The following is a 23,362-nucleotide window of genomic DNA, read 5'->3' on the forward strand; positions in this document are numbered from 1 at the left end:
CAGGGCAGGAGAGGAGCCAGCTCAGTGACTGTTTGAATTCTGACTCTGCCTTTTCTAGAACCTCTGTGACTTTGGGTAAGTAGTCACTTCTCTCTTCTGAGACTCTGGACAAGCAATTTCCTTCCTTCTCTTACTGGCCAGGCGACCAGGCAATATTTACTGCGCAGTGACCCCATCCAGTCAGTGCCGGGTTCTGAGAGTCACTGCTGAGGCTGACGGAGTCTGTCCCTGGACACATGGGCTCAGATGGATGAAGACAGATATACAGATATTTAAACAGCAGACAGTGCATTACTGTCTTGTTGTGAGGTTACATGTTGGGAGAGAGAGAAAGCAAGACAATGAGGTTCAATAACTGGTGGGTGTCATGCCACCTGGGGGCTGGCTGTGAGGGGTCTTCCTCTGGGACAGACTGACCCAAGGCATTAGCAGAAAGATCCTTGACCAGAAAGATCTTGAGCTGTGCTCAGAAGTGAGCGCTGTCAGGTGAAGGCTGGGGTCTGATCACACGGGATCTAGAGCACCATGCAAGTATTTTGGATTTCATCTTGAAGTCAATGGGAAAAATCTTAAGCAACTGGGAGTGTGAACATATTTCTGTTTTGTTTCTTTTTTCTTTTTTCTTTTTCTTTTTTTTTGTATTTTTCTGAAGCTGGAAACGGGGAGAGACAGTCAGACAGACTCCCGCATGTGCCCGACCGGGATCCACCCGGCATGCCCACCAGGGGCAACGCTCTGCCCACCAAGGGGTGATGCTCTGCCCCTCAGAGGCATCGCTCTGCCATGACCAGAGCCACTCTAGTGCCTGGGGCAGAAGCCAAGGAGCCATCCCCAGCGCCCGGGCCATCTTTGCTCCAATGGAGCCTTGGCTGCGGGAGGGGAAGAGAGAGGCAGAGAGGAAGGGGGGGGGTGGAGAAGCAAATGGGAGCTTCTCCTATGTGCCCTGGCCGGGAATCGAACCCGGGTACCCCACACTCCAGGCCGACGCTCTACCGCTGAGCCAGCCGGCCAGGGCCAACATATTTCTGTTTTGAATGCGCTCCCACTATGTGAAAATGTCATGCAGGCAGGCTCCATCAGTAGAGGCAGTCCCCGGGTTATGGACGAGACAGGTTTTGTAGGTTTGAAAATGTTTAAGTATTTATATGCAGAGAAAGGTAAAAATAAATACTATTTTAAGACAACATCTTAAATAAATCTGCAAATAATAAATAAATGTACCTGTTCCAACTTAGATACAAATTCAAGTTAAGAACAAACCCACTACCTATCTTGTTTGTAACCTGGGGCTGCCTATCATTGACTCTATCAATAATAAAACTTTAACATTCATCTGGCCCCTGGATGGTGTTTTGATCAGTACTTTAAGTCATTTATGTGGTTTTCTCGTTTAATTCTTTTTTTAAAAAAAGTTTCTTTTACTGATTTGAGAGAGAGGAAGGGAGAGAGCAGGAGAGAAACAGGAACATGTGTTCCTGTATGTGCCCTGACCAGGGATTGAACTAGCAACCTCTGCGCTTTGGGATGATAATCTAAGCAACTGAACTATCTGGCCAGGGCAGTTTTCTTGTATAATTCTTACATAAACTTCTAACTCAAACTATGTTTACAATCATGATTGAAAGGAATGAGAGAGGATGTCTCTCACTCTCTCTCTCTTTTTTTTTTTTTAGTGAGAGAATTAGAGAGAGAGAGAGAGAGAGAGACAGACAGACAGTCAGGAACAGACAGGCAGGAAGGGAGAGAGATGAGAAGCATTAACTCATAGTTGTGGACTTTAGTTGTTCATTGACTGCTTTGCCATATGTGCCTTGGCTCAGGGACTTCAGCCAAGCCAGTGAGTCCTTGCTCAAGCCACCAACCCTGCACTGAAGCTGGTGAGCCCATGCTGAAGCCGGTGACCTTGAGGGTTTGAATCTGGGTCCTCAGCATCCCAGGGTGATGCTCTATCCACTGTACCAACGCCTGGTCGGGAAAGACAGGATGTTTCTTGGTCCAGCAGGTTGGAAAGGAGGTGGTTAGGATCAGTGGCTGAGGGAGCAGCTGAGGAAGGCACAGCATTCTTAAATAGCTCACTTTCTGTGAGTGATTTGGGTTGGACGGGGATGTGGTTGACTGTGATGGGTCTGGTTGTGGAGGGAGAGTCGTGTCTGCTGGGGCTGTGAGTTTAGCTCAGTTCTGATCATCCACAGCCTTTAAGATGCGATAGTGCAGCCTGGGTCCTGTTTTAGGATGGAAAGTGGTGGAGGGGGTGGAGCGGGCAGCCTCAGACCTGATTGGTTATAGAAAGTCTCAGGGGGTGGAGAGAGGAGAGAACTGGAGAAGGGGGTGGGGCCTGGGTCGGAGGACCAGGAAGGAGGCTGATGGGAAGACACAAACAGGACATCTGGATCTGGTGATGGATTCAGGACATTGTTAAGGAGGAATCAAGGGGTGTAATGGTGTGGAGTTGAGGATCGGTTGTGAAGTGTCGAGTGAGGAAATGGAGGCTGCGCCACTCTCTTCTTGGTGCCTGGAAGAGCCAGTGGGGCCGTCACAGGGAGGACGACCCCAGGGCAGAGGGAGAAGTGGGGAGCGGGTGAGAAGACTGACCACATTTCCCAGAAGAAAGCTGCTGGGACTGCGGAATTTCTTTCCCCAAAACTTCCCTTCACTGTGTTCCTGTTTCTATAATTAGCACCATCTTTTCCTTCATTGCCCTCCTTCTAATCCTGTGTCATTTCTCCCTTCTCAGGCCCCTCCCTGAGCAGAGCTCCTCGTCTCACCCTGTGATGCCCTCTGCAGCACAGGCCCAGAGCCCATGTTGGAGGCAATGTACTTACCAAAAATGGACAGAATCAACCCGACCTGCAGTGGCACAGTGGATAGAGCGTGGACCTGGAATGCTGAGGTTGCTGGTTCGGAGCCCTGGGCTTGCCTGGTCAAGGCACATACAGGAGTTGGTGCTTCCTGCTCCTCCCCCTCTTCTCTCTCTCTCTCTTTAAATGAATAAATAAAATAAAAAAAATTCCTTTTGAAAAAAGAATGGACAGAATCAGAGATCTGTGAGACATTTTAAGCTTTGAACTCTCAGCAAAAGTAATTTAATATCAATGAAGAATAACGTATTTGAAGGACTCGATAGCTGACCATTTCACAAATTTGGTGAACCTCATACATTTAGAAATCCAAGGAACTCAGTTATAAATTAAAATTTATGCACCACACATTGTGATCATCATCCAACTGGCAAAACAAACAAACAACAAAGGATAACATAGAGAGAAAAATAACATTTTACAAACAGGGAAAGTGTCCCATGCATCACTGACATGATGTGTGACCTCACTTTACCCTCTGGAATCTTTGTTTTTGGGCCCAGGTGTATCAATCTCACCCCACACAGGCTGCAATGTTGTGACCTGGTGGAAATGGCAATACCCTTCTCATGGATAGTTCCAGTTGCAAACAACCCTGATGTTTCTTGTGAGACATGACGTTGCTATTGGGAACCAGTGTCACGTCAGGAGCAGACTTGGCAGTGGTCATGGGCCATTTGTAAATGGCATCTAGCTCCCTATTGCAGGTGACGCAATGACATGAACCCACAGGAGCTCAGCAGAAAAGTCACACAGCCTCCCAGTACACCAGACACTGCTAGCAGCCCTGGGTCTGGCTGGTCACATGGCCATGGCTGCAGGGCCTGGTCCTGGGCTCCATTCTGACCCACAGCTTCTCGGTCACTCGATAAGGGACAAATCCCTTCCACAATGCAAACACGCATGAGCAGGGATGTGCTTGGTCCTCGGTGTTTGGCGTGGCAGGTGCCATGGTGGGTGCAGGACATGTCCTGACAGGCTGCAGACAGCAGGACTTCTGTTGTGTCTCTGCTGTGACCCCTGAATCTTTCAATTCCTGTTTCCTTCCCACCACCTACCGTGCAAACCACAGCAACCAGAGCACATCCATCCTCCACTCATCAGGTCCAACCCACAAGATGTCATCCATGTTATGACGAATGTGAGGTTCTGCCCAATGTCAACATGATGACGGTCCCCTTGGGCTACTCTCTGATGGAGGAAGTGAAATTATCTTGGGCAACCTGCCAATGTGTACCCAGGTGAAGAACTGCTCTTACTCACACCATGCATGGCTGCCTAGACTTGACCAAAGGCCTGGCGTTCACTCCTAGTAAACACACCCTTCTCTCTGCCCTGTGGCAGGAGGGAGCACTTGGTGACATCCTCTGCACCTTCTATCAAGAATGTCCACCCAGTGACTGCAGGGACCAGTATGGGTATTAGACAAGGACATCATGGGCCCAACCACTGCCTCCTCTAAACCTGTGAGGGTGGCGCTAACCTCTGTATGTCCACCTGAATGAATGCAGGACTGTTCGTGGTTTACTCTGCCAGGCATTATGAAGCTGGCAGTGTTGAGTAAGTGACTCTACCTCCTTTTTTTTTTTTTTTTTTCTTTTTTTTTTTATGAAGCTGGAAACAGGGAGAGACAGTCAGACAGACTCCCGCATGCGCCCGACCGGGATCCACCGGGCACGCCCACCAGGGGCGATGCTCTGCCCATCCTGGGCATCGCCATGTTGCGACCAGAGCCACTCTAGCGCCTGAGGCAGAGGCCACAGAGCCATCCCCAGCACCCGGGCCATCTTTGCTCCAATGGAGCCTTGGCTGCGGGAGGGGAAGAGAGAGACAGAGAGGAAAGCGCGGCGGAGGGGTGGAGAAGCAAATGGGCGCTTCTCCTGTGTGCCCTGGCCGGGAATCGAACCCGGGTCCTCCGCACACTAGGCGGACGCTCTACCGCTGAGCCAACCGGCCAGGGCCCCTCTACCTCCTTTATGTAAGAGTATGTAACTATGGCTTTGGCTGGATCGCTCAGTTGGTTAAAGCATTGTCCCAATACATCGTGGTTAGGGGTTCAATCCCCAGTCAGAGCACAGACAACAATCAACCAATGATTCTTGACTGTACAAATATATGGAACAAAAGACTCATCTCTCTATGTCTTTCTCCCTCTTTCCCTTCTTCTTTCTCTAAAAATAAATAGATGAAAAGTAAACAAAAAAGTATGTAACTATATTTTGGAAGTTGATCAAATTACTTTGTGGTTCAGCTTATCTTTCAAGCCTTACAGGAGCAGTGTTTATATGTTTATCTATGAAAAAAATATACTGACGAATGTAATAGAAACAGAGGCCTGGACACGTGAAATAGACTGAAAGCTTTTAGAGGGGAGGGGGTTTGGGGCGCTGCATGATATAAGGTGAAAGGGTTAAGCAGATTATGGTTTGTTGAGTTGTGTACTTGAAATCTGCATGTTTTTGTGAACCAATGTTTTCCCAATGAAGTCAACAAGAAGAACCCCCCACAAAGCAGTGTCTAGGCATATTCTAGGCTAGTTTGTCCTACTCCTAAGGCATGGCTCTTCTGGGCTGTCCTGATTGCTCCAAGCGTCCCAACAATTTTTTTTTTAAGTAAAATTTAGACATCTTTTCTTTCTGTGAGAGCTCTGGGAATTAAAGTAAAACTTTATTTGTATTTCTTCAGGTGTTGGTAGATTAACAGCCTATTCACAAACATTATTGGATGATAATTTGTATATGTTTATTTTTGTTGCCCCCACATTTGAAAATAATGTGAGGCGAGTGCTCATGGAGGAAGGATAAATGGGCAGATGTGAGTTTCTGTCCTCTGCACTCTGCTAGTGTTCACATTTCCCCTCTTCCCTTCCTTCTCTCTTCCCTCTTGATGTTCCAAGATTCCCCTTTATCATTTTCTCCTGGGGCAAGCACTCCCTGTGTCTATTCATTTGTGTGAGTTCTGACTGTGATAAATCCTCTTATTATTCCTTCACCTGAGGATGTTTTATTTCCCCTTCATTCCTGAAGGATAATTTCAGCAGTTATAGAATTCAGGAATGACAGGGTGTTTTTTTCCCCCTGCACTTGAAAAATGTGCTACTTCTCTCATGTCTTTTCAGTTTCTGATGGAAACCTTGCTCTGGGGTGCTCCAGCTGACATCCCCATTGTCATTTGAGTGTGTTTTCTCTATAAATAAGGTGACATTTGTGTCTCATGCATTCAAGAAACTTCTTTGTCTTTTGTTCTCCTTGTTTGGGTTATGATGTGTCTTGGTGTGGATTTCTTTGGGTTTGTCCTATTTGAGATTCACTGAGTTTCATGTATATACAGTTTGGAGAAAAAGTAGTCATACAGTTCTGAGAACACAAAACACAGAATTGATTCTTGTATTATTATGTATTAATTATTGTATTCTTTTCTACATGAACAACTGTAAACCTACATTTTCCCTACCCTGTATATTGGCTTATGACTGTTGCCAAGTTTGGGGAAACTTCATCCATCGTTTCTTCAGGAGTTTTTCAGTTTCATCCTCTGCTTCTAGGACTCTGATCACATAGACTTTAGAGATTTTGCTACAGTCCCATGAACAGGATCTTGAGGATCTGTTCATTTTCTTTCCCAGTTTATTGATTCCCTGTGTTAGGACTGGATAATTTCTGTTGTTTTCTCTTCATAGGCATTATTTTTTGGCTCTTTCTATTCTGCCTTTGAACATATGCACCCATGGGGCCTTTTATTTTAATTTTATTTTTTAGATATAAAATTCTTATTGCATTCTTCTTTATATTTTCTATCTCTTTGCTCACGATTTTTTTAAAAGATTTACTTTAAGTGTGTTTGTAATGGCTCATCAAAGTATTTTTTATGCCTGACCTGGTGGTGGCACAGTGGATAGAGCGTCGGACTGGGATGTGGAAGGACCCAGGTTCGAGACCCCGAGGTCGCCAGCTTGAGTGTGGGCTCATCTGGTTTGAGCGAGGCTCACCAGCTTGGACCCAAGGTTGCTGGCTCCAGCAAGGGGTTGCTCAGCCTGCTGAAGGCCCAAAGTCAAGGCACATGTGAGAAAGCAATCAATGAACAACTAAGGTGTTGCAACGCACAATGAAAAACTAATGATTGACGCTTCTCATCTCTCTCTGTTACTGTCTGTCTGTCCCTGTCTATCCCTCTCTCTGACTCACTCTCTGTCTCTGTAAAAAAAATAAATAAAATAAAAGAAAAAGTATTTTTTATTATGGCTGCTGTTTAGTCCTTGTCAGAGAATGGTAAAGTCTCTGTCAGCTTGGTGTTAGCATCTGTTTGCCAATGGTCTTTATCACGGAAGATGAGATTTTCCTGGTTCTCTTCATGGTGTTTGATGTTGAACAAATTGAGGCCTGGACACACTGGGTATTATGTTGTGAGAGTCTGAGTCTTCTGTTAGAGAAGGCATTTCTGATACATGGCTGAAGTACTGGGTTATTATTGCCATGTGAAAGAGGCAGTTTGTAGATGCCCATGTGGCCTCCTTTCATACCAACTGTGTCATTTCTGGGGTCTTAACAGTTTTAGCACATCTGTTTCCTTCTCTCTACTTTTTGGAGTGTCCTTAGGATTCATGTATATGTAATGTCCAGGAGTTTTTTTGTGCTTTCTAGGGGTTGGAGAGGCATATGTCTACTTCCCCTTGCTCTAAAACTGGAAGTTTAAAATGCGACTGATTTTTATATATTATTTTGGATTTTCTATGAACTTAATTTGTAATCTGTGAGTAGTACAATTTATTCCATTTATTTAGTGCTTATCACTTTTTAAATTTTATTTTAGGGAGAGAGAGAGACAGAGAGAGAGAGAGACAGACAGACAGAGAGAAGGGAAAAAGGGAGAGAGATGAGAAGCATCAACTCATAGTTGTGGCACCTTAGTTGTTCCTTGATTACTTTCTCATATGTGCCTTGACTGGGGGAGGGGGCTCCAGCTGAGCCAGTGACCACTTGCTCTAAGCCAGTGATCTTTGGGCTCAAGCCAGTGAGCATGGGGTCATATCTATGATCCCACATTCAAGCTGGTGTCCTCACGCTGAAGCTAGTGACCCCAGAGTTTGAACCTGGTCCTCAGTGTCCCAAGCTGACACTCTATCCACTGCATCACCACCTGGTCAGGTGCTCATCATTTTTTTTTTATAAATGATTGTATTTGTTGGTTTTACAGAGAGATGAGAAGGGGGAAGGAAAGAGAAGTATAACTCATAGTTGTTTTCCTTTTGCTGTTCATTGGTTGCTTGTTGTATGTGTCTTGACCAGGCAAACCCAGGATTTTGAACTGGCAGCTTCAGTGTGCCAAGTTGATGCTCTATTCAATGTGTAATCACAGGCCAAGCTCACTTTTTTTTTACTTTATTTAATTGGTTGTTTGTTACAGTGTGCTGAACAGAAGTGGTTATAGTGAATATTCTTGTAGTCTCAATTGCAGCCAGACATATGTCAAATTTTACCTTTAAAAATAATTTCTTTTATAAAGACTTCATTATTATTATTATTATTATTATTTGTATTTTTCTGAAGTTGGAAACAGGGAGGCAGTCAGACAGACTCCCACATACAACCGACTGGGATCCACCCGGCATGCCCACCAGAGGTGATGCTCTGCCCATCTGGGGCGTTGCTCTGTTGCAACCAGAGCCATTCTAGCACCTGAGGCAGAGGCCATAGAGCCATCCTCAGCGCCCAGGCCAACTTTGCTCCAATGGAGCTTTGACTGCGGGAGGGGAAGAGAGAGACAGAGAGGAAGGAGAGGGGGAGGGGTGGAGAAGCAGATGGGCGCTTCTCCTGTGTGCCTGGCTGGGAATTGAACCTGGGACTCCTGCACACCAGGCAGACGCTCTACCACTGAGCAAACCGGCCAGGGCCTATAAAGACTTTTAAAGATAATTTCATAAATGATAGAAAATTCTTTGTTATTTATTATTTTTTAAAGAAATTATTTATTGATTTGAGTAAGAGAGAGAGAGAAAGAGACAGAGACAGACAGACAGGAACACTGGTGTGCTCCTGAATGTGCCCTGATTGGGGATTGAACCGGCAATCTCTGTGCTTCAGGACAATGCTCTGACAAACCAAGCTATCTGGCCAGGGCAAATTCTTTGTTATTTATGATGAATTTTTTTCTCATTGCGTATTGGTGTTGTGTTTTAACAAATGCTGTGCATCTGTTGATATGATCTTTTTGCCCTCTTTCTTCTTTTAATGTTTAAATTGTATTAATTGAAATTTTAAAATATGAATTTAACCATGCATTCCTAAAAACATACACTTGCATGATCATGATAGGTTATTCAGTATATGCATTGATGTATCTTGTTTGACTATTTTGTTTAAGACTTTACACCGAAGTTCATGTATGAGAGTTTCCTGTGATGTTCCCATTTTGTAGTTTTTTTGTTTGGTTTCATTATTAATTTAATTCTGGCCTGATAATCTGCATTGATGGAATATGACTTCTTTTACTAGCTTTTGGACTCTGAGTTCACTTTATAGGAAAACTTTAAATTACATTTAATATATATAACATTTCAGAGTGTCTATTTATTCTATGTTCATCATTTTGGTCAATTGTATTATGTGGATTTTGTTCGTTTCATCTGCATTTTTTGATATACATAATATTGTTTCTAATGTTCTTTTAAAATGTATTTATTTGCTGTTAAAGTATATTTGACATACAATATTATATGTGTTTCAGGTGTACAAATTTTGTAATGTTCTTTTATATATTTATTTAGAAAATTAAGTTTAACAGGGTGACATTGATTAATAAGTGTACATAGGTTTCAGGCTAACATCTCTATAGCATTTGAACTGTTGATTGTGTTGTGTGCTTATCACCCAAAGTCAAATCACTCCATAACTGCATACTTGTCCCTCTTAACTCCCCTTACCCAACCCACTCCCCCACATTCCTCTTCCCTCTGTTAAGAACTTTACTTTTATCTATGTCTGTGAGTCTCAGTTTTATATCCCACCTATGTGTGAAATCATATAGTTCTTAGCTTTTTATAATTTGCTTATTTCACTCAGTATAATGTTCTAAGCTGATATTTCTTTATTGATTTTCTGTATGGATGATCTGTCTAAAGTCATCAATAGTATGTTGAAATCTCCAAGTATGATTGTGTTTTTGTCTGTTTCTATTTGTAGATCAGTTAATAGAGGTTGTATATATTTTGGTGATCCCTGATTCAGTGCATATATATTAAAAAGTGTTATATCATCTTTGTACAGTGTCCCATTTATCATTATGAAATATCCACCTTTGTCTCCTGTTGCCTTTGTTGTCTTGAAGTCAGCATTGTCAGATATAAGTATGGCTACACCTGCTTTTTTGTAGATATTATTTGCTTGGAGTATCATTTCCAACCTTTCACTTTTATTCTTGCAGCTTAGATGTGTCTCTTGAAGGCAACATATGGTTGGGTTTTGCTTTTTTATTTTCTGCTATTCTGTGCCTGTTTCTTTGTGAGTTCAATCCATTTACTTTTAGGGTAATTATTGACACTTGAGAATTTCCTATAGCCGTTTATGTTTTGTTTTCTGGTAGCTCTGTGCTTTGTTTAGTTCTTCTCTTTTGTGTTTCTGTCAGTTGTTTTTGTTTGGTGGTATTTCATACTTCTTTCTCCCGTTTATTCTTTGTTCATTTTTTATACTTTTTTTATTGAAATTTATTCTCTTTTAAAAATAGGTGTTTAATAGTGGCTTTTTCTTGGGTAGTTACCATTAGGTTATGAAGAAAAATGATTTTTTTTTTTTTTTTTTAATTTAAAGATTCAATCATTTTTTTTTTTTTTTTCATTTCTGAAGCTGGAAACGGGGAGAGACAGTCAGACAGACTCCCGCATGCGCCCGACCGGGATCCACCCGGCACGCCCACCAGGGGCGACGCTCTGCCCACCAGGGGGCGATGCTCTGCCCATCCTGGGCGTCGCCATATTGCGACCAGAGCCACTCTAGTGCCTGAGGCAGAGGCCAAGGAGCCATCCCCCAGCGCCCGGGCCATCTTTGCTCCAATGGAGCCTTGGCTGCGGGAGGGGAAGAGAGAGACAGAGAGGAAAGCGCGGCGGAGGGGTGGAGAAGCAAATGGGCGCTTCTCCTGTGTGCCCTGGCCGGGAATCGAACCCGGGTCCTCCGCACGCTAGGCCGACGCTCTACCGCTGAGCCAACCGGCCAGGGCCAAGAAAAATGATTTTTTATGTACAAGAGTCCTTTGTTTTATGAGCGCTTCTGCACTCCATCCTATTTTGCTACTGTAGATCTTTATTCTCTCTCCTTTTATGTTATTGTTGTCATAGATTATCTTTGTTTTTATTGTGGCCTTGTTGGAGCTTTTACTTGTAGTTTTGATTTGTTTTGTTCTTTGTGTCTGGTTGAATAACCCCCTTGAGTATTTCTTGAAGTGGAAGTTTTCTGGTTATATCCCTTTAGCTTCTGTATGCCTGGCAAATATTTTTATTTCTCCTTCATATTTGAAGGATAACTTTGATGGATATAACATTTTTGGCTGATAATTCCTCTCTTTCAGGACTTTGAATGTTTGGGTAAACTCTCTTCTGGCTTGTAGAGTTTCTGTTGAGAAGTGTGATGATGATCTAATGGGCTCTCCTTCATGTTATATTCTTTTTTCCCTAGCTGCCTTGAGGATTCTTCCTTTGTCATTGATTTTTGATAATTTTATGATGTACTTTGGAGTAGGTCTGTTTGGATTGAGGTAACTCAGCATTCTGTTTGTTTCTTGGATTTGAGGCTCTCTTTCTATATGCTTGAGAAATTCTCATCAACTATTTGTTTGAATAGGCTCTCCATTCCATTCTCCTTCCCTTTTTTGGATATACCTGTTATTCTTATATTGCTCTTTCTGATGCAATCAGACAATTTTTGTAGAGCTCTATCATTTTTTAAAATTCATGAGTCTCTCCTTTCTTCTCTCTGTAGCATCTCTTGTTGCCTGTCTTTGATGTCACTTATTCTCTCCTCTATCTGGCTTGTTCTATTAGCTAATATGGCTAGCTCATTTTTCAATTTATATATTGAATTATTCATTTCTGTTTTTAAAGTTTCAATCTTTTTGGTGAGGTATTTGTTTTATTTTCTGAGCTCATTGAGTTGTATATTGGTGTTTTCACATCTCATTGAGTATTTTCAGGACTTCAATTTTGAATTCTTTATTGTTTAACTTCAAGATTTTCATGTGATTGAGATTGCTTTCTGGAGGTTTGTCATTTTCTTTCTGAACTGCGTCTCTGTCTTGTGTAACCCTGGTATTAAGTTTCTTTTTTCTTGATGATCTTTGAGAGTGATATTGTTAAAAACTCTAATAAAAGAGAAATAATAAAAATAAAAAATAAAAATGAACAATATAATAAAAATATAAAAAATTTAAATAATGACAAGTATAAAACCTCCAGAAAAAACAAAGATAAAAAACAAGTTACCCACAAAAATAAGAATGAAAATATATAAATTAAAGAAAATTAAATTTATTTGAGAAAAAAGAATAAAAGGAAATAAAGAAAAGGCTTCAGTTTTGAGAGGTTGTTTTGTTTTCTTCCAGTAGATGGCATTGTATTAGGCGTTTTAGCTCTGTCAAATTTTTGGGCTGACCTTTGTTGGGATGTTGCTGTCACAATAGTGTAGGCGGGGCTGTAGTTGTGTTGGTGGGTGGGTCATGTTGTGAGGATTTATGGCCTTACATCTTTATGGCTATAGCAATGGTGATCGCAGGCCTCCCCACTTCACAACAGACCAGGGAGCCAGATATAGTGCACTTCAGTTCTTCAGGAAAAAGTGTCTTTTAGAAGAGTTAGTTGTGGGGTCTATCTCTGCCACTCTCTGTACTGAGATCTGGGAAGCTGAGGGGGGGAAAACTTTGGTTTTCTCTGTCTCTGTGCTGAGTGTGGCCTATGGGCAGACTGCGAGAACACTGGCCATGACTCTGCAGCTGCTTTGGTTTAGTATCTCTCCCTCTGTCCCTCAATCTCACCACTTCTCTCAGCAGAAGAAGACCCAGTCATTCTGGGCTTCTCCCCTCTCTGGAGCTCCTGCAGACCTAACCCAGACAGTCTATGTTTTTTTCCTCTCTGGAAACCTGGCAGAAAAGAAAAAAGAACAGTCACTCTAGGCTTATCCCCTCTCCTGAGCCCCTGTAGGCAAAAAACCAGACAGTCCGGGCCTCTCCTCTCTCCAGAGCCCACCATGAGTGCGTTTTATCTTCTGCTCCCTTCTCAACACTTTCCACCTTTGGTTCATTTGGTGCTTGGATCTTTCAGGTGTGCCTGCAAGCCCAGCTGGGGTTGTTTCACTGCACTATAGCTGTTTAATTTGTTGAAATTTCTGGGGGAGAGATCGGGAGTATCTTTCACAATGCCATTAGTCAGACATCTTTCTGTTACCTATTTAAACTGTAGGACCTGTGATGCTATCCTGACAGAAGTGAGGCATGGTTCTGTATTTGTTCCATGTTCATTGGGCTAGAATCTGTTAGTGTGCATAATGTTTTTCAAGAATAAAATTTTTTGGCTTCTTCATTTTCTCTATGTTTAGTTTGTCTGTGGTATTTTTCATTCTAGTTTAATATTGAAAATTTTGCTTTTTTTTTTTTTTTTTACAGAGACAGAGAGTCAGAGAGAGGGATAGACAGGGACAGACAGACAGGAACGGAGAGATGAGAAACATCAATCATTAGTTTTTCGTTGTGCATTGCGACACCTTAGTTGTTCATTGATTGCTTTCTCATATGTGCCTTGACTATGGGGCTAACAGCAGACTGAATAACCTCTCGCTTGAGCCAGCGACCTTGGGTCCACGCTGGTGAGCTTTTTTTTTTTTTTTTTGTATTTTTCAGAAGCTGGAAATGGGGAGAGACAGTTAGACAGACTCCCGCATGCGCCCGACCAGGATCCACCCGGCTCGCCCACCAGGGGGCTACACTCTGCCCACCAGGGGGCAATGCTCTGCTTCTCTGGCGCGTCACTCTGTTGTGACCAGAGCCACTCCAGCACCTGGGGCAGAGGCCAAGGAGCCATCCCCAGCACCCGGGCCATCTTTGCTCCAATGGAGCCTCCCTGCAGGAGGGGAAGAGAGAGACAGAGAGGAAGGAGAGGGGGAGGGGTGGAGAAGCAGATGGGCGCTTCCCCTGTGTGCCCTGGCCGGGAATTGATCCCGGGACTTCTGCATGCCAGGCTGATGCTCTACCACTGAGCCAACCTGCCAGGCCCCAAGCTGGTGAGCTTTGCTCAAACCAGATGAGCTTGTGCTCAAGCCAGTGACCTCAGGGTCTTGAACCTGGGTCTTCTGCATCCCAGTCCGACGCTCCATCTACTGCACCATCGCCTGATTCAGGCGAAAAATTTGCTATTCTTTTTCTAAATCCTTGACATAATATCTTAGGTTGTTGATTTATTTTTTTTTAGTTTTGTTATTTTTTTTAATAAGATGAGGTGTTTTGTTAACTTATTATTGTTACTTTTTTTAGCAAGTGAGAGAGAGAAGAGGAAAGACAGGAAGAGACAGAGAGGAAGGGAGAGAAATGAGAAGCATAAATTCTTTGTTTGGCATCTTAGTTATTCATTGATTGCTTTCTCATATGTGCCATGATGGGGGTGGGGGCTGCAGCTGAGCCAGTGACCCCTTGCTTAAGCCAGTGACCTTGGACTCAAGCCAGTGACTTTGGGCTTCAAGCCAACAACCTTTGAGCTCAAGCCAGTGACCATGGGGTCATGTCTATGATCCCGTGCTCAAGCCTGCAACCTCAGGGTTTTGAGCCTAGGTCCTGAGCATTTCAGGCCAATGCTCTATCCACTGTGCCACCACCTGGTCAGGCTGTTAATTTAATTTTTTAGATGATAATTTTATTTCTTTTTAAATTGTATCTACTGTATTTGCGTTACATTGTTTAATAACATTATATAGGTTTCAAGCATACAATTCTGTAATACATTCTCTGTATATTGTATTGTGTGCTTACCATCCAGGGTCTGGTCTCCTTTCGTCACCATATATTTGACTCTTTTTACTCTCATTATCCCCTTGCCCTTTCTTCCCCTCTGGTAACTGCCCTTCTGTTGTCTGAATCTATGGGTTTGTTTTGTTTTCTTTTTTGTTACTTTCTGTATGTTTGTGTGTGTGTGTGTGCGTATTTCATCTATGCATAAATGTTCAGAAGCATTTACCAGTGAAGCTTTCCAAACTCTGAGTTAACTTTGCAGGAAAATTTTTAATTACAGATTCAATATATTTAATATACATGACAGTTCACAGTTTCAGATCTCACCCACATATGAGTGAAATGATATGGTTCTTGTCCTTTTCTGTGTGACTTATCTCACTCAGCATAATACTCTCAAGATCCATCCATGTTGCTGAAAATGGCACTATTTCATCTTTTTTATTTTTTACCACTGATAACAGTCTATTATATATATTACCACATCTTCATCCTGTCATCTATTAAAGGACACTTAGGTTGTTTCTATGTCTTCACCTCTCTCTTTTCTAATATATTAATTCATAGTCCTTAATTTTGCATTTCATAGATTTAATGTGTAATATTTACATTATTCATTTAAAGCACTCTCTCACTTCTGTTTTGGTTCTAAGTTCACACTCTATGGAGTTTGGGGTCCTGGTCCATCCCTGGGCTGATGGATAGCCAGAGCAGCATACATGCTGGGCTCATCTGGGGGCCCCTCTGACAAGGAGGAAGGGGGTGTAGTTGTCTCCTGTCTTAGAGTCAAGTGGTTCAGCTGGGCGTAGGTCACATCCTGGGGGGCATCAGAGGCAGCAGCCTGGAGCAGGGGGAGAGTGAGGGAGATGGAACATGGATGGGGTGGGGGGATCCTGGGGGCATGGAGAGCATGGGACCCACCTGAGTGTCCATCTGTCTGTCCGCTTCTGCTTGTTTGTCCTTCATGTCCAGCAATCCCCCTGACAGGGAGGAAGGAGAGGTGGCCATTCCCTGCCTGAGTCTTGATCTTGAGTGGTTCACCTGGGTGGACGACACTCCCTGGGTGACTTCATCGTGCTTGTTCTGCTGCAGAGACAGTGAGACAGAGACAGTGTCCCCTGATTGTACTGGTGAAACTCTCCAGTAAATTATTCACCTGTTGTCAGAGTGATGATGTGAAATTTTATTTTTTTTATCATTTAAAAGAATCTTATTTATTTTAAGTGAAAACTTACTTTCTAAGTTACACAGGTACATAATTTGTTTATGCACATTTCATTATCTAAGAACTTGGCATACAGATATTTTTAAATTTAAATCATTTCTACATTTTCTTTTTTTTATTAACAAAAATTTAGTGAAAGGAGGAGAGGCAGAGACAGAGTCCTGCATGTGCCCCCACTGGGATCCACCTTGCAAGCCCACTAGGGGCAATGCTCTGCCCATCTGGGGGCCCTTGCTCCATTGCAACTGGAACCTTTTTTTTTTTTTTTTTGTGCCTGAGGTGGAGGCCATGGAACCATTCTCAGTGCCCAGAGCCAACTCACTCTAATTGAGACTTGGCTGCAGGAGGGAAGGAGGAGAGCTAGCTAGCTAGATAGTTAGATAGATAGATAGAGAGAAATGACGGAGGAAAGGTAGAGAAGCAGATGGGTGCTGTTCCTGTGTGCCCTGACCAGGAATTGAACCCGGGACATCCACACACCTGGCTGATGCTCAACCACTGAGACAACTGGCCAGAGCCTTATACATTTTTTCAATTTAATGTGTTAACATGGTTTCAAAGTCCCACTAAATAAAACACCCTTGGCCCCCAGTATCATGCCCGCCATGCTCCATGCAAAGTCTCTTTCCATTCCTATGTCACTCTCTTTGTCCCCCTCCCCCTAACTCCCTCCCCCCTTTCTCTTTGGAACTTGCTACCCTGTTAGCTGTATCTATGTGTTATGTATATAATATATAATTTGGCTAATCCCTTCACCTTCTTTGATCCCATCCCCTGATCTTCTTTCTCTCTGACAGCTGTCCATCTGTTCCTTGTGACTCTGCCTCTATATCTATTTTGTTCCTCAGTTTATTGTGTTCATTGGATTTCACATATAAGTGAGATCATATGATATTTGTCTTTCTCTGCCTGGCTTATTTCACTTGGCATAATAATCTCCAGGTCCATCCACACCTTTGCATAAGGTTAAAATTCTTTTTTGTGGTTGCATCGTATTCCACTGTATATGTACCAGACATTTTTTATCTACTTGTCTACTGACGGACACTTGAGCTGTTTCCAGATCAGAGTGATGATGTTAAACTTTAAATCAGATTAGACTGACCCTGGCTAGTTGGCTCAGTGGATGAAGCATCAGTCTGGCATGTGGATGTCCCTGGTCTGATCCCTGGTCAGGGCACACATAAAAACTGACCATCTGTTTTTCTTCCTTCCTTTTCCCCTTTTCATTCTCTTCCTCTCTCACAGCCAGGGACTTGGTTGGCTCAAGTGTTAAGGAGAGTTCAGTTAATTCCAGCATTGGCCTTTGATGACGGTGCTGGGTAGATGCAGTAGTCTGTCTATCTTCCTTCCTTTCACTTAAAACAAATTCAGATTAGGTCACACTCTTGATGGAACCTGCAGGGACTTCCTAAGCCTTGGAACATCTGGATGCTTCTATGGTTCTGACTCCTAACACTCTCTTGCTGATTTGACTCCTGCCATTTGGCCCATTTTGTTGAATAAGCATGTCCTGCCTCAGGACCTTTGCACCTGCTGTTTTCTCTTTTCCTCTATGGCTACACACTCTAGCCCCACCCCTGCCTTATTTTCCTTCACAGCACTTTGCTCTTTAGGACACTGTCTCCTTATTTGCATATTGTCTTCCTCCCCACAGGTGAGCAGAGGAGTGTGGAGACTGTGTTTCTCAGGGCTGCACTGTGGCCCCTAAATGGAGCTGGTAAACAGTGAGCTCCCCTCACATCTGCTGGTGAATGAATGAAGGAGGCCCTGAGGACCTGTGGGTGATTCACTTGTTCATGTGTCCTCCTGAGACCTGGGGCTGCACAAGGTCAGACAGAGGATCAGGAGTCAGCAAAGGGGACCACATATGATGTCACAGGGAAACCAGGAGGAGTGAGTCACAGCAAAGTGACCGGGGTGCTCAGAAGGGGAAGTGAGTGTGGGACGCTCCTGTGAACCGGTGAGGTGAGGACAGGGAAGTGTTTGTTGGACTAAACTGGGCAACAGGAAGGTCCTTGGTGGCCTGGACAGGAGCAGGGTTCTCACCCGAGGGTCCAGCTCTATGCCCTCCTCAGGCTGTGGGTCCTTCACGGCAGCATCTGCTGGGGCAGAATCGAGGTGTGTTCCGGCAGGGTCCCTGAGATCTCAAGGCTGCAGAGTCTGCCTGCTCCCAGATGGGCCACTAACCCAGCGGTGAGGTGAGGTGCCAGGTCACGCAGTGAGGATTTCAGTCCTTCCCACCCCTGACCCCACACCCTTTCTGCCTGTCCCTCTCTGTCATCTCCTGAATCCCTGTGCACCCTCCCCCAGGACCGCCCTCTCTTCCTCTCACAGGGGGCTCTTCCTGGGCATCCTCAGCTGGGCTGTAGCTGGCAGAGGAGACAGGAGTGTTAGGGGCAGAGAGGGGCCGTGGATGGCGAGAGTCTGGGGGTCTTTGGGGCAGCAGTTACTGGCATGCAGGTCTTTGTGTTTGGGCTTGGGGGTCTGTGGCCCCAGCAGGAAGTTAGACATAAGCTTTTCTGTGGGCTGGTCAAGAGGGACAGTCTCAGCCCTGGGAGGGTAGGACCTCCATTTCTTCGCGATTCAACAGGAAAGAAAGAAACCTTAACACACACTTGTGCGTATGTTTTAGTAGTTCATGAGATTGAAAATGATAAAAGATAACCTCACATTTGTACATCTATGATGACAATGAGTATTTTTTTTCTAGATTTTGTGATTGGAGATTCTAGAGAAATATTTTTCCCAGCTGCCCTTCTCCACCTATTTGGTTTTCCTATGCCTGGTTCTCTGAGCCCCCACCCCTCTTTGTGACCCAGGTCACCTGATGCCCAACTTACTTGACATCCTGTCTTTGCTCTGACGCTGGTGTCGAAGGAAGAGGAAAAGAAGGAGGGAGAGCAGCAGGACAAGGACCACTGAGACCCCAATCAGGATAATCTCGTACCATTTGAGACCTTGGACATAAATGACATCATGAATGAGCCAGTGATGCCATTTAATGAGCACCTACTGTGTGCGAGGCACGTGCTGGGGGCTGTCATCCATCTCCTCTCCCCTCCCCACAGTCAGCACAGGGGTTGTTCACCTCACCCCCATTGCACTGAGGCTCAGAGAAGTTCACCACGTGCCCCAGGTCACCCAGCCTGGAGGGGGCAGAGCTGGGCCTGGAACCCGGGTCTGTGGGCTCCCTGTGCTGTCCTCATGTCACAAGCTGGTGTCCACCTTCCCCCCAGGTGGACACCAGCTTTGTGCCCTGGGCTCCTCATCTGCAGGGGGCCTGTCCATGTCCCATCAGGAGCTGAGGTTCCTTTGTTATTACCTGACCCCAGCACAGCAGGGACTCAGTTGGGACAGGGGAGTGGGGAGGACTCTGTGTCCCCTGGGCCTCCTATCCACCCTGCAGGGCCCTGATACTTTATTGGGAAGGTCAGGCTAGACTGGGGGCCCTGTCCTCCTGAGCTCTGTGAGGACCCCTGTGTCACCTGACCTTACAGCAGCCTGTGAGCAGGACGGGACCAGGGATGGACCGACAAGAACCCGACAGTCAGAGGAGAGAAGGGACAGTCTGGCGCCACAGCAGGAGCAGCAGAGCCAGGAACTGACCCAGGTCTGAGTCCTGCCCCCTCTCTCCTCTGAGCTGTGTGAGCTGAGAGAATGTACCTGGATGACTCAGAACCTTGGCCTGTCTGTCCGTCCCTTTATAGTGTCACTGTCACTGCTACGGAGGGGACAGTCTCCATAACATCACACCCTGGGGTTTCCCCGGAAGCCCCCTCTCCCAGGAGCTCAGAGCCAGAACTGACAGGTAATCTGAGTTCTGGGCCACGATTCTCTCCTTTTACACTTGGGGACACTGAGGCCACTCAGGGGAAGGAGTGTTCATGTCAGTGTCTCCACAGATGCCTGAACCCCCATATGACGCTGCCCTTGTCCCCCGTGGATGCACCCACCTCCTCCTCACAGAGACCCTCACTTACCCCTCTGTGGGTCTGACTCCATGGGGGCAGGAACCAATCTTCAGAGCTTCCTGGGGATCAGGTTGGTGAGTGAGTGTGGGGGTTGTCTTCTTACCTGGGCCCCAACAACGCCCTCTGCCACGACCACCCCACTTGTCACCTGCCCTCCTCACCACTCTGAGGGCTTGACTGCGTGGTTTGCGGAGGGGAGAATGCTCAGAGTCCCTGAAGCTCTGTGTCTCCCCTGAAATCTTTCCCCATTCTCAGCACCCCATGACACAAGCTTGTCCTTAAGTACCTGGGGGACATTAAAACTTCTGAGAAGCTCGGAGTCACCCCTAGCAAACAGGTTCCAGTGGCTCACCAATGGTGGAGATGAGCCTGTGGGAGGGGGGCTGGGGTCTGCAGTGTCCTGGGAAGGGAGTTAAGGGGGTGAGAGTCTGGGGCTGACCCTGGAGTCTCCACCTCACTCAGACTCCTCCTGCATCAGTTCTGTGGCCTCCCCAACACACTCCCACGGGCCACCCGGCACATTCTGGACCCCAGGTCAGGAAGGGGTGGGCATGGGACAGTGTGTCTCTGAGGAGTATGTATCTTCTGGGTGACAAGATCCTGAACTGTCAGAAAATACAGGGTCTCTGTCCCCTCACCTGAGACCAGGAGCTCCAGGGGCTCACTGGGGTGTGACAGCAAGTAGGGGTTAGAGCCCTGTGAGCTGTAGCACCTGTAGGTCCCCCCATGGGCTGAGGTCACAGGACACATGGAGAACTCTGCCTGGTACTGCTGAGCTCGGAGCTCTGATCTAAGACGAAGTGGGGGATCGGATGTCCCCTCCTTGGACAGTGGAAAGTGTCCGTCGGGCTCTGTGACTGACACAGCAGGGTCACGTTCTCTCCTGAGGCCACCGTGGGGCCCGACTGCACCGAGAGGGAGGGTCTGTCAGGGAGCCGTCCTAGAGAGAGGGAGGGTGGGTGAGGGGCTGCCCGCCACCTTGTTCTGACCTGAGAGTCAGCAGCCCTCTCTCTGAGGACCCTCCTCTCTGTCTGTCTCTGTTTCTCTGAGTCTCCCCTCCCCTCCCATCCCCTGTCTCTCTCTGTCCCCCTCCCTGGGACCCTGCACGTTCACTCTGCCCATCACCACCTGAGATCCTTCACCAGGACCTGTGCATAGTCTGGGTCCCTGACTGAACCCACAGGCCCCTCACCTGCCACCAGGATGTCCACGGGGTCACTGGGCGCCGACCACTCGGAGGAGAGTTTGTATCCACCGTAGAATCTGTACCGGCCCCCGTGGGAGCTGCTCACAGTGTCCAGGGAGAAGTTCGCCTGAGAGAGCCCAGCCTGGGGCTGCAGGACAAGATTCTGGGGGAGGTCAAATCCCCCCTTCCTTAATGAGAACAAACCTGTCATATCCGACATCAGAGTGACACTGGAGAGTCAGGCTCTCTCCATAGACCATGATGGGGCCCTGCTGGGTCAGGAGGGAGGGCTTCTGAGACACACCTGGGGAGACCAGACGTGAGTTACAGGGGCTGCTCCTCCCATGCAATGCCTTCTCCTGTCCTGGCCCAGGCCTCACTGTCTCTCTCTGTGTCTCTGACTCAGGATCCCCTGTGCTCCCCTCACCCCACCCTCTCACATGGGGCTCCCCTCACAGCAACGATGATAGTAATGTGTCTGATGCCTCAATCCATGGATGGGACACTAATGGGACTTACTCACCTGAGACCAGGAGCTCCAGGGCATCACTGGGGGGTGACCACACCTGGGATCTGTCCCTGTAACAGCCATAGCATCTGAACGTCCACTCTGTCCCTGGGGGTCACAGGGCCAACAGGGAACAGGGCCCGGTATCTTCCCCTGAAGTGTGACTGTGAGTCCAGGGTCCAGGAGAGCCTGTGTTTTCCTTCCTTAGTCAGAATAAACCTGTCAAATCCCTCCCATGAGTAACACTGGAGGGTCACGTTCCCTCCTGAGGTCACGACAGGGCTGGGCAGGGCTGAGAGGCTGGGTTTGCTGTAGAATCCTAGGAGAGGAGGAGGCAGCGTGTTAGATGGGCTCACCGCTCCCTCACGTCCCCCAGGGCTGGGCTCTGAAAGGGGAGACCTCCTGAAAGCAGATCTCCTTCCTGAGGGCAGAGCCTGAGGCTGGGACCCCTGAGTGTTTCCTTACCTTGTACCACCAGCTCCAGGGGGTCACTGCGCTCTGACCAGCCAGTGGAGTTGAGGTATCTACAGTAATATCTCCCTGCATCATGCTCTGTCATGTACTTGATGGGGAACTTGGCCTCGTTCTTGGACTTCAGTGGCTTCTGTGTGTCCCACGGTTGTGTGCTTCCCTCTTTATCCAGATGGTACTCTTCAGTCCCCGACACCAGAGGATCACAGGGCCCCCCCCGGGGGATCACAGAGCCAGGCTCTGCCCAGAGCATGGGCTTGGGGAGGGTCCCTGGAAGGAGTCAGAGGTCATAAGACATTTCCCTCCCCCCTTCTCCGCTCCCAGCTGTCAGTCCCAGGGCCCTCCCAGAGTTCCCTTATCTGTCAGACAGGTCTGCTGTTCTCCATCCCCAGCTGCCTGTGGGGTGGCCCCTGTCCCCTATGACAAATGGGACTGGGGACTCCTGTGAACAGACTCACCTGCCTGTACTCGGGACCTCGGGCTCAAACTCAGTCCTGGAAGAGAGTTCCTGTGAGAGATTTGCTCCTGAGCCTGAGCAGAACCCCCTCCCCCCTGTGAACCTCCTGACTCATGGGGTCCACCCAAGACCGGGGCTTCCCCTTCCCCTCCCCATTCTCACCCAGGCAAGAGCAGGGCTGTGAGTGTGGGGGTCATGGCGTCTCCTCTCTCTGGACCCTGCTGTGCAGATGGAGGAAACCAGGGTGCCACCAGGGCAGAAAGACACAGAGTGTGGCCACTGGGAGGCTGTCCTTCCCTGTGACAGGGCTGTCACGTCAGCACCCCCCAGAAAGGAGAACATTCCTCCCCAGGGCCTGGCTCTCATTTCCATGATGCCGCAGGAAATAACCCACAGCCTCCTGAGATGCCCCTTCCAGGTGAGGTGACCCAGGGCATGTCCTTCCCTGTCAGAGCCTCCCCCGTGGGGTCACCATCCTCAGCCTGTTCATCAACTCCTCCCTGTGGGTCCTCATCATGGACAGTAGTCACCAGCCCTGGAGATGCTTCAGGAAGACGTGAGTCCCTGTGACTGCAGAGCACAGATCAACAGGGACAGGTCCACCGTCTCCCTGTGCAGTCTAGGTCTGTGTGTCTGACAATGAGCACCAAGAAGAATACAGGGAAATAGGGAAGAAAACATGGTTCTTCTATGGCTCAAGAGTGTGG

The 23,362-nt window shown here is 46.6% G+C and overlaps 1 protein-coding gene and 1 non-coding gene across 2 annotated transcripts in view; both read right to left on the reverse strand.

The window, feature by feature from the left end:
* Positions 1-22,852, reverse strand: part of LOC136398221 (immunoglobulin superfamily member 1-like) — a 29,023-nt gene extending 6,171 nt beyond the window's left edge. Inside the window, 14 exon segments of the mRNA XM_066372587.1 lie at positions 15,506-15,675; positions 15,756-15,920; positions 18,109-18,164; positions 18,903-19,002; positions 20,628-20,866; positions 20,869-20,973; positions 21,226-21,403; positions 21,405-21,523; positions 21,743-21,827; positions 21,829-22,046; positions 22,193-22,468; positions 22,657-22,692; positions 22,818-22,824; positions 22,826-22,852. Coding sequence (XP_066228684.1) covers positions 15,506-15,675; positions 15,756-15,920; positions 18,109-18,164; positions 18,903-19,002; positions 20,628-20,866; positions 20,869-20,973; positions 21,226-21,403; positions 21,405-21,523; positions 21,743-21,827; positions 21,829-22,046; positions 22,193-22,468; positions 22,657-22,692; positions 22,818-22,824; positions 22,826-22,852 — 1,781 coding nt within the window.
* TRNAT-AGU (transfer RNA threonine (anticodon AGU)) lies at positions 4,744-4,819 on the reverse strand. Its single transcript has one exon. It is a non-coding gene; the product is annotated as a tRNA-Thr (tRNA).
* Positions 22,853-23,362: the final 510 nt, after the last annotated feature.

The sequence above is a fragment of the Saccopteryx leptura genome, chromosome 3 (assembly GCF_036850995.1).
Source record: "Saccopteryx leptura isolate mSacLep1 chromosome 3, mSacLep1_pri_phased_curated, whole genome shotgun sequence".
Classification (NCBI taxonomy): Eukaryota; Metazoa; Chordata; class Mammalia; order Chiroptera; family Emballonuridae; genus Saccopteryx; species Saccopteryx leptura.